At 50.9% G+C, this 15,057-nt stretch overlaps 1 protein-coding gene and 1 pseudogene across 3 annotated transcripts; both read right to left on the bottom strand.

Annotated features, from left to right (window-relative positions):
- Positions 1-1,822: 1,822 nt before the first annotated feature.
- Trim72 (tripartite motif containing 72) lies at positions 1,823-8,646 on the bottom strand. 3 transcript variants are annotated; one of them, XM_041666800.1, is made up of 7 exons: positions 8,496-8,646; positions 7,666-8,062; positions 5,006-5,101; positions 4,686-4,916; positions 4,022-4,044; positions 3,306-3,424; positions 1,823-2,504 (listed from the first exon to the last, which is right to left on the bottom strand). In XM_041666800.1, the coding sequence occupies exons 2-7, from the start codon at positions 8,053-8,055 to the stop codon at positions 1,927-1,929; spliced, it is 1,437 nt and encodes a 478-aa protein (XP_041522734.1). In that variant the 5' UTR covers positions 8,056-8,062; positions 8,496-8,646; the 3' UTR covers positions 1,823-1,926. The 3 variants fall into 3 exon arrangements, with proteins under 3 accessions (XP_041522734.1, XP_041522732.1, XP_041522733.1); XM_041666798.1 differs by having other exon boundaries at positions 8,559-8,618; XM_041666799.1 differs by having other exon boundaries at positions 1,824-2,504; positions 7,666-8,080.
- Positions 8,647-11,231: 2,585 nt separating this feature from the next.
- LOC121457326 lies at positions 11,232-12,477 on the bottom strand (annotated as a pseudogene).
- Between the last annotated feature and the right edge of the window lie 2,580 nt (positions 12,478-15,057).

Here is a 15,057-nt window from a genome sequence, read left to right on the forward strand (position 1 = left end):
ACAGGGCCCACAGGCAGTGTCAAGTTCTTTCCCTTGGTGAGAAGCATGGGGGATTTCCGCACTATCCAAACAGGAAATATTCTAGAGGCACAGAAGCGGGGGTGAGGGGCACCTAAGGGTTGTTCCCTTTCTTCCCTCTCACATCTCTTGGTCAGGGTTAAGTGCTACTTGAACCAGGAAATGTGTTTAGACTCAATGCCTCTGTCTACGCTTACAGCTAGTCAGGGTGTGCTCTCAGTGTGATCCCAGGTGACCAGCCGCTACAGGACACTTAGAAACTTGTTAGAAGAACCATCTTTGCTGGGCATGGCGACATACACCTAAAACACAACACTCCAGAGGCTAAGGGAGAGAATAGAGACTCTGAAACCAACCTGGGCCTCACAGTGCATTCTAGGTCAGCCTGGGCTACACAGCAAGACTTTGTCTCCAAAGAGAAACAGAGACAAAAACAGAAAGAGAGACATAGAGACTGTTGTTCTCTTGCAACACTACAACTCCCAGCGTTCCCCTGGACTCCAGCGCACGCAAGCGCGGGACACATTTCCCAGAAGCTTTTGCATTCCCCATTAAAAAGCGGGGGCCGCCACGAGCCCCCCCCTCTCTCTCTTCCTTTTTTCTTCCCCGCCTTTCCTACCGTGTCTGCACGCCCCCTACCTGTTTGTTACCCCTCCCCCATTAAAGTGCACCCACGTGGGACCGCCGCGTGTCTGTGTCTTCTTCCTCGCATAACGTCTCTACCGTCTAACCCGCAGAATTAAGAACAACAGAGACAATCTTTTTTTTTATTTTAAATGTATGAGTGTTTTGCCTGCACATATGTCTGCGTACCACAAATGCCCACAGAAGACAGAAGAGGCCATTAGATTCGTGTGACTGGAGTGTGTGAGCCACGGTATCGGTGCTGGGAACCGAACCTCAATGTTCTACAAGAGCAGCGAGTGTTCTTAACCACTGAGCCATCTCTCCCGTGTCCAGAAGCCTGCTTTGGCCTCCCCCAGATCTGCTACCTCAGAAACACAGCAGAGTTTTATCAAGACACTGCTCTGTGCACATTTGTTTGTCTGTGACAGAGTCCTGCTGGCTTTCAACTTTCCATCCTCCTGCCTCAGCCTCCTGAGTGCTGGGAGTACAGACACCAGCAGTCTGTCAGGATTGTTGGGGGCTTTGAAAAGACCATCCAGAACAGCCAGGACTGTTTCACAGAGAAACCCTGTCTCAAAACAGAAAATAAAAACAAAAGAAAGAGAGAGAAGAGGGGATGGGAGGGGAGGGGAGTGGAGGGGAGGGGAGGGGAGGAGAGGAGAGGAGAGGAGAGGAGGAAAGAGAAGAGAGGAGAGGAGGAAAGAGAAGAGAGAGGGAGGGAGGGAGGGAGGGAGGGAGGGAGGGAGAGAGAGAGAGAAAGAAAGAAAGAAAGAAAGAAAAGAGAGAAGAAAGGAAAAAGAAGACTGCTGATGTCAGCAGCACTAACTGAAAATCTGTGCCGGGTAAGGGGAATGTGAAGACTTGAGGAGGGGGCCTTCAGGAGCGGGTTGTGGGGCTGAAGGGACCACTGTTCCATAGACTTCCCAAGATTCTCCACTAAATCCCACCCTCTCCCCAGGCTCCCTAAACCTCAGCTTCCTCCTGGAACTCTTTTTTTTTTTTTTTTTTTCTTTTCCTCCTGGAACTCTTGATCCAAACTCAGACTGCCTCACGGATCTGACTGATCGCCCTACTCCACAGACCCTATCCCTGCATCCCTCACCATCTGTCCCCTGCCCATCCCAACCCGTGTACTTCTCTGAGACAAACTCCCCCTCCCTAGCCACCCCTCAGCCTAGTCCTCAGCTCCAGAAACCCGCCCAACCCACTCCAGGCCTGACAAAGGTGACCTAAACCTCCCACCGCCTTCGGGACCTGACCTCTTCCCACACGGGGCCGAACTCAGGCCTGCTCTCCGCCGTCAGGCCCCACGAGCAGCAGCGGCTGACAGTTCTTGCCCTTGTCGTGCCAGCACACGTCAAAGAAGGGGTACACCGGCCCGGGCAGGCGCTCGTGGAAGGAAAAGAGGGGTGCAAGCGCGTCAGCGTCGCTCGCATCATAGAAAGCCAGCACGCCATCGGCAAAGCTCAGGTAGAGGCCGATGCGCGCCGGCCGCCGCTCTGGGGTGCGCAGTGCCCGCGGCTCCTTGGCCTCCACGTGCGCCTCCAGGACTTTGCCATCACGCAGGCCGAGCAGCCACAGGCCCTGGGAGGGCACCGCGTGCAGCCGGCCACGGCGGGGAGCGTCAGCCGCCATCACGCCCAGGGCCCAGCGCGGCTTGTCGCCCACCTCCACCTCCCAGTAGTGCTCGCCCTGGGACAGCAGCTGCTGAGCCACCACCGCCACCGCCTTGTCGAACTGGCGCGTGTCTTCTCCTGCTGGCGGTGCCTTCTGCTCCGAGCACTCCACGCGGCGGCCGGAAGGGGACACGACCAGGCTTGGGTGCGCAGAGCTGGGGTCAAAAGTCAGTTCCTCCAGATCTGCCAAACAGACAACGGGTCAGGCTGGGTCCGGGGAGCCTTCCTGCTCCCAACCAACTTAAGGACCTTAGAGTCCTCTCCCTCCTCACATCCATACATTTGCTCAACTGCACAGTCGGGCACATGGTGGGCAGGACTGGGGAATTCCAAATGAATGGTGTTTTCTGAGGCCCCCGAAACGCCCAAGGTCCAGAACAGGAGCCAGGAAGCCCAGTTCTGTCTGGCTTGATGTAGTCTATGGGCCTTAAAAGTTTATTCTTGAATAAACCAACGTTCTACTCATTCCTGCCCCCACCTGGACCAGAGACAATAAAGGTTGAATAGTCTCTCTCTCTCTCTCTCTCTCTCTCTCTCTCTCCCCTCCCCCGTGTGTCCATCCTGTGGGCACCCAGAAATATTAGCTTCTAGGAGAGGAGGCTGAGCTCTTGGCTCCCAGTCACAGGTTCCCAGAGGCAGTGTCAGGTGCAGTATTGTCCCCAGGGTTACAAGAATGCTACAAAACCTAACCCCCAGCCAGCAGGAACCATCATCTCCATGGTCAGAGAAGGACAAGAACTGGCCAAGGATCACACAGTCAATAGCCCAGGCCCTGCCATAGCAGCGCTCCTGGGGTCAGCTGGGTGCTTTTATCCACTGTAAACTCTAGGCCCTCACGGCTTAGGGAGCTGCACGGAAGAATCTAAGAGGCACAGTGTAGCTTCTTCCATGGCTTCTGAGGTGGGGCTGGGAGGCCAGCCCCTGTGCCCTGTGCCTCCCACCAACCCCACAGCTATCCAAACCCAGAGCCGCCCCTCTCAGTACCTGGCATCAGAGCCCGGAACATCTTCCTCCACACCTGGAATTTGAAGTCATCTGAGATGACAGGCAGCTGGATATCCAGCCTTGCAGGTGGTGGGGACTCGGACAGGATCTTCTGCAGCCTGAGTAAGGGGGTGCAGAGGTGATGGTGGGGGTGGGGGCAGAAGGAATTACTCCGGGGACAAGAGGACACAGGTTGTTGGAGAGGATTTTCATCACACCCCTGCCTTAAACTCTTCCACTAAAACATCTACTTGGGAATATGGAAATTCTGGAAATGGATGAAGAGGGCACCTGCCCAACAGGAATGGATTGCTACATTGTGGCCGTTCATCCTAGCATCTGAGAGGCTAAGCTCATTCAAGCTCATTCGTTCCTGCCTGCCTACATTGTGAGTTTAAGCCCGCCTGCACTTGCGTGTTACTTCCCCAACTCCGGCCCATTCCTCCAGGATCTAGCTCCAACGTCCGTTCTTCTGGGGAGTCTCCTTTGGCTCCCCCTGTCCCTCCCAGCAGTCTTGAAATGATACCTGTGACCTGTCCACATCTGCAGCACCATGGCACCAGTATACGAGGTCCCCAGGAGTAAGGACCAAGGGCATTTCATTTCTGTGTTCAACACAGCGCACAGAAATGAGGTGAAAAGCACATTGCAAGCAGAGGGTGTCCCTGGAAGACTAGGGCAAGCAAGTTCAGCCAAAGAAAGAGACAGGTTCTCACCTGCTGGTCACCAAGCAGTATTTCTGGAGAAAGAGAAAATGAGAATGGAGATAAAGCAGGGAGGGGGGACTCTGGAAAGCAGGGAGGGGGGACTCTGGGAGTTCTAATGGTGAAACAGACGACCAAGGATGTGGGGTCAGAAAAGCCTAAAGAAACCCAGGAGTCAGCCGGGCGGTGGTGGCGCACGCCTTTAATCCCAGCACTCGGGAGGCAGAGGCAGGCGGATCTCTGTGAGTTCGAGGCCAGACTGGTCTACAAGAGCTAGTTCCAGGACAGGAACCAAAAGCTACGGAGAAACCCTGTCTCGAAAAATAAAAAAAAAAAAAAGAAAAAGAAAAGAAACCCAGGAGTCAAAGCCACTCTTGGATATTAACTTTCATGTGAACAGCAAAAGGAGCCCTTCCTTATCCCAGAGCCGTACATTCGCCTGTTAGAAGACGGTCCTAACAGACTCACATGTACCATTTAGGGCATGGACGGTTCCACTTGCACACTTAAGCTCTATCTACTCTAACAGCAGTTCAGAGACCCAACTCTGATATGAAGTCCTAGCTTATCCCTTCACTGCTGTGGGCTTCGGGGTTCCCCATATGACAACAGGACGAGGTCTCTGGAAACTGAACCATGGCCAGGAGGCAGGGAGGGGCGGTCCTTCAGTGCTCACCATAAGGAACTCTGTCTGTGGCTTGTCCGCCACCTCCTCCAGAACCTTCTCCATCTGCCGCAGTTGCTCCAGGTAGGAGTTCAGGCTTGACAGCTCCCGGCGCAAGGCCACCCCAGCTTCACCCCGCACCCTTTCCGATTCACGGTCCAAAGAGCTTTCTAGGGCAGCCAGGAACATCCGCATCTTCCCCAGCTGCTCCCCGACAGCTCCTCGGAAATGACGCACGGTCTCCTGGGGGTAAGGATGAGAAGATTCTTGCCTAGCGATCCTCAGCCTGGACATACAGATCCTACAGGCTCTGCCACCCTCAGCCCCCTCACCTCCACCTCCACCAACTGATGCTCCAACACGGCCACGCTTTTCTCCTTTCGCATGCATGCCTCCTGCAGCTGCAGCTTCTGTTGGGGAAGCTGTGTCTACAGGACAGGATAAAAGAGATGCTAGGAATGCCACCCCGAAACACAGCCCCCTTATCTCACCATCTGTACTTCTCCCCTCAATGGCAGCTCCTTCTCCAGCCCTCTGCTTAGTCCCCAGTCCATTTGCAGGCCTCCAGGCCTGGCCATACTTCATCCTTTGTCGCCATGGTAACTCCCCACTGGCCTTACTTTCCCCAGTTAACCTCAGTATAGGTCCTTGCAAGGATCACAAACAAGACCATCACCAGACTGGAAAGTGTAGCACGTGGCACGCAGCAGGCTTCCAGAGATGAGTAAGGGATTTATGAAAACAAAAATGAAATGGAGCATGATTATGCATGTCTGTAACCCCAGCACTGGGGAGACTGAGGCAGGAGGATCACAAATTTGAGGTCAGTCTGACCTATGTAATAGTACCCTGTCTCAGAGGAGAAGTAAAGAAGAAAGAGAAGAGGAAGGAAATGGGGGAAGAAAGGGAGAAGGAAGGAGGAAGGAGGGAGAGGAGGAAGGAGGAGGAAGAGGGAAAAGAGGAAGGAGGAGAAAGAAAGAAGAGGAGGAAGGAGGAGGGGGAGAGAGGAGGAGGAAGAGGAGGAAGAAGAGAAAGGAAGAAAAGGAGGAAGAAGAATGCGATCTTCCCATCCTGGGTTTCGCCCCTTATTTAAAACTCCCGTCCCAGGGGCCTGGTGCTCTAGTCAGCCCCTTTACAAACCTATGGGCTCTGAGAACAGAAAATTTAATGCACATACCCACTATGAGTCAGCTAAACCCCGCTGTGGGCTGGTTAGGGATCCCTGAACCGCAGGCTCAGAAGAGCTTCTAAAGGGTGCTGCCACAGTCACCTCTGCCTTCTCACCACCCTTACTCCCCTCAGTTTCCTCCTCTGCAGAATGGGAACAGTCACGCCCCACTTCTACCAAGTGACACCTCCCCTGGGGAACCTGAAAACACAGGTGGCATTTGTTGGGGAAGTCACAGGTCTGAACCAAAGACTCCTGGCTAGCTGCCAGATCAGCCTCCACCTCAGATGTCCTCTCCTGAGGCTAACCTGATTGCTCTGGGTGCCTGCAGTCAGAGGTTCAGAGCCATGGTAAAAGACAAGCCCCATCCAGAAGGTGCTGGAGAGTCTGACAGCCCACTAGTTCAAGAAGTTCAAGCTTTAAGTGGTGGCATTCTTAAGGACTGTCGACACATCGTGGGAGTGGGGCGAACTTGGCCACTGGATGCCACCAACCTCACCAGCAGGCCGGTTGCCTTCTACTTCAAGGACTACGGTGCCAAACTCATAGCAGCCATGCTGCAGGACATGGGGGTGCAGAAGTGGACAAGTCCCAGAGCCTTCCTGTCCCCTTCCTCCTTCTGGTTCTCTTCTAGGATCGCCATCTTCAGACCGCTTAAAGCTTAGGACTACCCTGATGCCGGTCGCTGAGACTAGGGCTTCACATCTGCTCCTTACAAGTTCCCCGAAGCCTCACACTTCTGTTCCACAGGTTCTAACCTCTCTCCACAGATACAAGTGAGCTAGGTTTAGAGTTCTAGGGTCAGCAAAGAGAAAACTGGGCTGGGTGGACTCCTAGCTGGACTGAGCCAGGCAGGAGCAGGAAGGAGGGCTGTGAGGCGAGGCCCTGGGAAGTTTGGGGATCGCTATCAAAGGCCAGTGAAGACACAGAGGCACAACACCTCTGCGGCAGCGGAAGATAAGAGTAGCAGCTCCACTGGCCTGAAGAAGGCCGGCTCAGGACCCTACTTCCTCCCCCTGCCTCTGCACCTGTTCACTTTTCCACAGGCTAATAAATGCTTAATAACAGACCTTTCTGGGCCAACTGGGCACATACCTGCCAGTATCTGCATACGTGTAATCTGTGGTACCCATGACTTGTAGGAGCACGTATAGCTGGCATGTTCGTTTGACTATAATTGGATATTTATTTTTTTCCTAGTGCATCTTGGGAGAGCACCACTGTGTTATTCTAGCTCGAACCAGAATAACAGCCCAGACTGGAGTCTCAGGGCTACCCACCCACCGTGAGCCTTGGCCAAATGTGCCTTGCCCTTCCCACATCCCCCTCGAGCTTCAGGCTCACACAAGTTTAGCAGCTTGAGGGATGAATGAATCTCTGCCATGCACAGTAGACAACTGGACAGCCGGGTTCTGGAACTCCTGGCCTTGCCTCTAACTCCCCATCAGCTAGCCTTACCCGACACCCCACCCCACAAACACGCCAATCTAGCAGATCCATTCAGTTCACTAAAAAGCATGTGGGCGGTAGCATCTGCCAGGCACACCCCTTCGGACTTTTCTAGGCTTGCTGGAGGACTTCAGCCAGGCAAGCGCTATTCTTCACGCTGCTCCCAGTGGGTTCCGTGAGTTTTGCTCAGCAAGAAGACTCCTGCGGCCTTTTGGCCACCTCCCCTGGTCACCTAACCTGCCCCCCCCCCTTAGCAACCCGGGTCCCTATTCTCTGAAGATCGTAATGCAAATCAACGCAGCGGTCTTCTCCCTTAGTCAGACCCCGTTCTATTCAGCCATTGTACCCCAGCCCAACCCCTGCTGGGTCCCACACCTTGAGGCGGGCGTGGGCCTCGGCGGCAGGCAGAAGACGGTGGCCACGGTGCGAACCCAGAGAGGCACACACACCACACACAAGTGTGCGGTCCTGCTCGCAGTAGATGCTCAGTGGATCCAGGTGTTCCTCGCAGTGGCCTTGGGGCACTTGCGCCAGACTCTCCACGAGACGCGCTAACTGCAGGTTAGTGCTGAGTGCCTGCGGCCGCGTGGGTGCCTGACAGCAGGGACAGGGTACTGTGCCGTCAGCGGCAGGCTCGCCTGCCACGCGGACCAGGCAGGCACGGCAGAAACTGTGACCACACTCAGCAGTCACTGGGGCATCAAACAGCGTTAGGCACAGTGGGCAGGACAGTTCCTGGTGCAGAAGACCTGGTGCAGCCGACATGGTGAGCCTGGGAAGAGGAGTCTGTCTGAGAGACCCAAAGACAGAATTCCAGCTCAGTCCCACACTGGGTCTGTAGGCCCGGCAGCCAGAGCCCCAGCCTATAACTATCTTATAGTCCATACTGGAAGAGACTGGTTATGGCCCACGGGTAAATGGGATTTAGCGTCGTTCCAAAGTGAGTGTATATATTGCCAATCAGCCCAGATAAAAACAAATATGACCCGACTGGGCCTTTGTCAACCCCGGTTTCTAAACACGACCTGGTTCCAGCCTCACCCACTTCTTGCTCCTGATTTAGCCCAGGCTAAATGCCTCTGACCCATGTCTGGGCCCCAACTCTTCTGGAATTAGCCAGAATCCCCTCCCCAACTGTCTGCTCACTGACCTCTAGCATACCCAGCCCTCCCCCTTCCCGGTATCTTCAGACCCACAGGACTCACAGATCTGGTGGGAGAACTTGGGCCAGAAAAGAACAGAGGAGGAACCGTCAGGGACAGGCCTACCAGCAGGGTGAACAGAGCTGCATCCAGAGACCAGCAAGAAGCCAGCAGCAGGCTCAGTGCAAGGACAGGGACTCAGGGCCAAATGGCAGTCAGCGGACTCAACAGGTGACAAGCACATTCTGGGCAGAGGGCAGACCCTCCCAGATAGTTCAACGGCCCAAAAGCTATATTTAGCTGCCCTGCCCATCCCCCTCCCACCGCTTCTGGAAACCGTTCTAAAAGCGAAGCGTGAGTCGCCAACAGGCAGACATCTCATGTCCAGGCCACCTGTCCTGGCCCGTCCTCCCCTCAGGCCAGGGCAGAGCTTAGAATCAGTGCAGAAGCAGGACCTTCTGCACACACAGAAAAGACAACCGCCAAGGGCTGCCCCTTCTTCCGACTCTCATTCCACAGTCTCTGGCTTCTGCTGTTAGTTAACCTATTCACTTCCCAAGCTGACCACTTACGGAGCCACACCTGTGGGAAGGCAGGACCTCCCAAACCCTGAAAGGTTTTTCTCTTCCATAGCTGAGGTGAGGGTATTTTCTCCCTATGTTCTAGCATAGGCCCTGGCACGAAGAACCCCCTCCCCAAACACTGGGAAAATGAATGATAGGTAGGTGACTGAATGAACTGAGCCCGGAGTCTGCAGCTCGGAGCTGGAGCTTGCCCTGGGAGCACCCAGGATTTCTTCACACTAATCTTTCAAATGTTAGTATAGATTTCAATCAGGATAAAAATCAAGGTCTTCCTTATGGCCCACAATTTCCATCCTGTCTGACCCTGTTCATTGCTCTGACCTGTGGGTCTCGGCCCTTTCCCCTTGTCCCTCAAGGACTTGCTCTTGCCACCCCTCTGCCTAGAATGTCCCTTCAACCCCAGACTCTACATGGCTCCCGTCCTTCTGCCCTCAGATCTTCTCTCAAGTCAACTTTCGGTGATGCCTTTTCAAAACCCTGGGTTTTTTAATTCCTGAGTGTCATTGTGATGCCCTATAGTGGCAAGACAGACAGACAATATTCCCTTACTGTCTTTAAAGAACCGGGCTACAGAGACAGCACATTGATTAAAAGGCACTATCTGCTCCTCTGGAGAACCTGGGCTCTGTTCCCAGTACCTACGTCGTGGCTCATCACCATCTGTAACTCCAGTTCCTGGCAACCCGACACCCTCCTCTGACCTCTGTGGGCGCCAGGCACACAGGTGGTACATAACCGTACATGCAGGCAAAACACCATACACAGAAAATAAAATAAACTTTAAACCATTTAAAAAAACAAATTAGAGCAAGGGGTTGGGGGCGGGAGCTGGAGAGATGGCTTAGAAGTTAAGAGCCCTGGCTGCTCTTTCAGAGATCCGATCTCAATTCCCAGAAACCACATGGTGGCTCACAACCATCTATAGTGAGATCTAGTGCCCTCTTCTGGCCTGCAGGCGTACATGCAGAACACTGCACACAGAGAGACTGGTGTGGGGTTACTTAGGCCTAAGAAGCTGAGGCAAGAGGATCAAATGCTGTGGAATATGAGTTTAGAATGTGTCACATTCGTTTATGCTGTGGAATATTTAATGACGCAAAGATGTGCTATATTCTTTCTTTAGCTTTCCACTAATAAAATTTTATTCAACTTTATTATTGGATGTATAAATTAAAACGGCAAATGAGACAGGATTTTTGCCAGTTAGAGTCACAAGACAGAAGCTAGAGGAAGTGGCATCTTGATTTAGTGCCAACAATACTCAAAGTCTCATTCTGGCTTTGTCAGAATTTGAAGCATACCCCCTAGGAAAGCAAAGCACAAAACAGCATTTTAGCAGCACTGTATATAATAGAGGCAGTGAGAGAATGCGGTCTGAATGTCTTTGAAGGGACAACTAAATACATTACATACAGTACAAAATACACTCTATGAGCCGGGCGGTGGTGGTGCATGCCTTTAATCCCAGCACTCGGGAGACAGAGGCAGGCGGATCTCTGGGAGTTCGAGGCCAGCCTGGTCTACAAGAGCTAGTGCCAGGACAGGCTCCAAAGCTACAGAGAAACCCTGTCTCAAAAAAAAAAAGAAAAAAAAAAAAAAGAAATACACTCTATGAATGCAATATAAACAGTGAATGGCATATTGTTGGGGAAAAAAATGAACCCGTATAAAAATATCTCCTTGACAACACATGCATGGTTACATTTATACAGGACATTGAGACTGAGGGGCAAGTTCTTTTAAAAGATACCTTTCGTTTTAAACATCCTATTTTCCAAGTCAATTAAGAACAAGTAAATAATTACACAAAAAACCTGGGTTTCAGCTATAAGTCCATAGCTCAAGAGAGGCAGCAACCACCTGAAGAAAATGGACCTAAGGACAAGCTGGTAGACACACAGTTGAAACCAGAGCTAGGCAGAGGACTTTGCAAGATAGCTTAAGACACGATAAGGACACATAAAGTAAAGGAAGTCTATAAACACAGGCTACAATTATATACATCACTTGGATCCCCTGTTAAACTAAAACCAGTTTTAAAAATATTCCTAAATGTTTCAGACAACTTTTGTTATCCTAGAGTCAGAGCAAACCATTCAAATGGGGTGAGCTATGAAAGGAAAATGACCTTTACTGAAGAACAAGCAATGTACACTGTGTACAGGCGGCACATGGTGCCAGTCACATTTGCAGGTGTAGGGGTGGGCTACTCGAGTTATGCCTTTGCCACCTCCTTGGACAAATTCTGAACCAGTGTACAATTCAGCAGTGCCAGAGTGCTGATCTTGGCATGCTTGGCTGTTGCATACGTACTCTTGACACTTGTGTGCTTTGTAAGGCCGCGGTTCACTGTGTGCTTTGTAAGGCCGCCGTTCACTATGACCATATTCTTAGCCACGCTGCACAACGGGCCAAAGGGATTCTTTAGGGGAGGACAGGCAGTGCTGCCGAGTCGGTGCCCATTCACCGCTGTCAAGGATCTTCAGTGCTAAGCAAGAAGCTCCGGCTGCAATTTGAGGAGGAGGAAAGTGCACCATGTCGTGGTCCAGCATCGTGAGCCCCATGAGGTATTTGGCCAAAGTATGCTCTGCGGAGGAAGTGCAGAGGCAGAGGGCGACCCAAACTGAACTTTAGAACTCTTAGAATCTTCATTTCCTTCTGTCTGATTTGGTGCTTGGTGTAAGTATTGTTAGTCACAAAAGCAAAATCACCTGTGTCTGGAGGGTGCATTTCTTCATATTTGCTTGCAATAAACATAGCAGTCACAGCAACCAGCTGCAGCTGCAGCATCTTCTTGGGCACACAATTATCCTGCATGAACATGTCAACAATGGAAACAGTCATGTACATGGTCTCCTGTCACAGCCTAAATTTCATCTGGACCTGGATCAGCTCTCATGGTTCCTGTGACTTCACGGCCCAGCAAGTATTTTGTTCTAACTGACTGCTCTTCTGCCCCTTGTCTGAGATAAGCATATATGTCTTTCACATATTCACTACAGAGGTCTGGGTCAGCTCCATCATCTGCATCCACATCACTCACGGCAAGAATTACATCAGAGAAAGCCTGACACAAATATTCTTCTGCAGGGGCACATCCAGATGTTTCCATTGGGCTTGGAGAGGGATTATCCACCAAAATAGGTTCAGGAGAAAGCTCTTCTTCCATAACAGGTTCAGGCTCAGCCATTCCACCTCTGGCTCACTCACGGGCAGTTTCTCCAGAAGTTTGGGTGGGATTTTAGCTGAAACTTTCCCAGTAACTGTTCCTTTTTCAGAGGCACTCTTGCCTGTGCCTGTTCGTTGACTTTGTTACCAATATCTCCGAGATCAGTTCTTGGTCTCTGCCCGGGCTTGGAGGCTGCAGCAATTGCCACAGGAACATGCTTGGCGCCAGCCATGCTGACCTTGGCCTTATTTTCCACGTTAAGTTTCATGTTCTTAGTGACCCAGAGCGCCATGCTTCCTTCTGAAGAAGAGGCTCAGCGACCAGCAGCAAAGACCCCAGCTTCCGGTCTGCCAAAGGCACTCACCAACAGCCGTTCCTCCGCAGCAAGTCGTGTTAGATTCTTTTATGTTGTTGCATTTGTTTAACACTGTAAAGCTGTGTTACTTTGCTTCTCTAAAACACCTGATTGGTCTAATAAAGAGATGAACAGCCAATAGTGAGGTAGGAGAGAGAAATTGGTGGGGCTGCCAGGCCAAGAGAATAAATAGGAGGAGAAATCTTAGGCTCGAAAGAAGAAAAATGCAAGAAAAGGAGGAGAGGAGAATGCCAGCCACAGAGTAAGAAGGAAAAAAAAGATATGTAGAGGTCTGGAGAGATGGCTTAGTGGTTAAGAGCACTGGCCTCTCTTCCAGAGGCCCCCAGTTCAATCCCCAGCACCCACATGGCAGCTAACAACTGTCTGTAACTCCAGTTCCAGGGCCCAACACCCTCATGCCGACATGAATGCAGATAAACATCAATGCACATAAAACTAAATAAAATCCTTAAAAAAGATATGTAGAATAAAGAAAGATAAAAAGACCATAGACAAAAATGCAGTTAAAGAGAAACAGGAGGGCTGGAGAGATGGCTCAGAGGTTAGGAGCACTGGCTGCTCTTCCAGAGGTCCTGAGTTCAATTCCCAGTAACCACATGGTGGCTCACAACCATCTGTAATGAGATCTGGCGCCCTCCTCTGGCGTGCGGGCATACATCAAGGCAGAATGTTGCATACATAATAAATAAATAAATCTTTAAAAAAAAAAGAGAGAAACAGGATAATTTAGTTGGGCAGTGGTGGCCCACACCCTTAATCCCAGCAGTCAGGTAGCTGAGGCAGATGGGTCTCTGTGAATTCAAGGTCAACCTGGTCTACAAGAACTAGTTTCAGGACAGCTAGGACTGTTACACGAAGAAACCCTGTCTGGAAAAAGCAGAGAGCAAGAGAGAAACAGGATAATTTAAGAAAAGCTATCAAGAATCAAGTCAAGTTAAGGCTGGGCAATCAAAAGTAAAAATAAATCTCTGTGTATTTACTTGGGAGCTGGGTGGTGAGCCCCTAAAGAGTGAAAAAGAACTAACTACATTATGGTGCCCCACATTGGGCACCAAATGTTGTTTTGCATTCAATACAGTGGCTGCACTTTAAGTAACTGCTGTCCCAACCGGCAATTGCAACTCCGCAGCAGCTCTATCACAACCACTAAAGGAAACTCGATCTAAATCTCTATCCTTTTATAGAACTCAGGGTTCAAAGGTTGAGGAGAAATCCTGCTAGCTCAGAGAGGCTGAGGAGCAAGTAGCTAACCTGTCCTTGCTTGCATCTCCCAAAAGAGGGGCTGTCCTGTTCAGCCCCCACTAAAGCACCCTCACCATGCTTAGTTCCTCCCAACCACTTCCTGTCAGCTAGTTGCTGACTCAGCCTCCTGACCCCAGATTAACTTTTAGTCAATCAAACAATTGTAACACATCTTTGCATCATTTACAAAGGCAGCAGAAACAAATGTAACACACTTAACACAGTTAAAATAATATTCCACAACATCAAGATATATTAAAGATAATGTATAATAAATATATATGTATTATATAGATTAAAGAGAGTCAAGCAGCTGTGGCACACACCTTTAATCCCAGCACTCAGGGGGCACTGTCCTGAGTTCCAGGACAGCCAGGGCTACACAGAGAAACTCTGTCTCAAAAAACAAAAAAATTACAGCAAAAAATCCAGCTCTGGTGATCATCTGTAATCCCACACTCAGGAGGGAGAGGCAGGAGGACTATGCGCTCCAGGGCATCAGGGCTGCAGCCAAACCCTGTGTATCAGGAAGCAAATGAAGAAATGAAGTAACACAAGTCTTATATTTTGTTTTTAATTTTCAGGTTTAGTTTCTTATTGTTGTTGTTGTTGTAGTATTTAGCTCTTCAAGACAATGTGTCACGCAGCCCAAGCTGGCCTCAAACTCCCCCTATACCAGATCCTCCTGCCTCCACCACCTACGTGCTAGGATCACATGTATGCACTACCATGCCAAGACTTAGAGCAAGTGTGTTCCTCTTATGGCTACACAGGAAACCTCTCATTCGTGTGGCACACAATGGCCCTCTGCTGGAGAGATGGCTCAGAGGTCAAGAGCACTCACTGCTCTCGCAGGGGAGCCAAGTTTGGTTCTCAGCACACACATGGTGGCTCCCAACCACCCATAACTTCAATTCCAGGGGATCCAACATACTTTTCTGCCCTCTGAAGGCAGGCATACACATGGGATACATACATACATACATGTGGACAAGACGTCCATATATATAAACTAGAATAAATAAACCTAAACATGAAAGTGTATCCTCAGTTCCTGCATGACACACACACAAGAAAGAAAGAACAACAGTCTTGCCAAAAAAGGCCACAACGTGGGGCTGGAGAGATGGCTCAACAGCTAGAGCATCTGCCCTTCGAAAGGACCCAAATCCAGTTCCTAGCACCCGCATCCAGGGGCTCACGACTGCCTACAGCTCCAGCTTCAGGGGAATCCGGTGCCCTCTTCTAGCCTCA

The sequence above is a fragment of the Microtus oregoni genome, unplaced genomic scaffold (assembly GCF_018167655.1).
Source record: "Microtus oregoni isolate MIOR12 unplaced genomic scaffold, Mior012 000016F_ref0000370, whole genome shotgun sequence".
Taxonomy (NCBI): Eukaryota; Metazoa; Chordata; class Mammalia; order Rodentia; family Cricetidae; genus Microtus; species Microtus oregoni.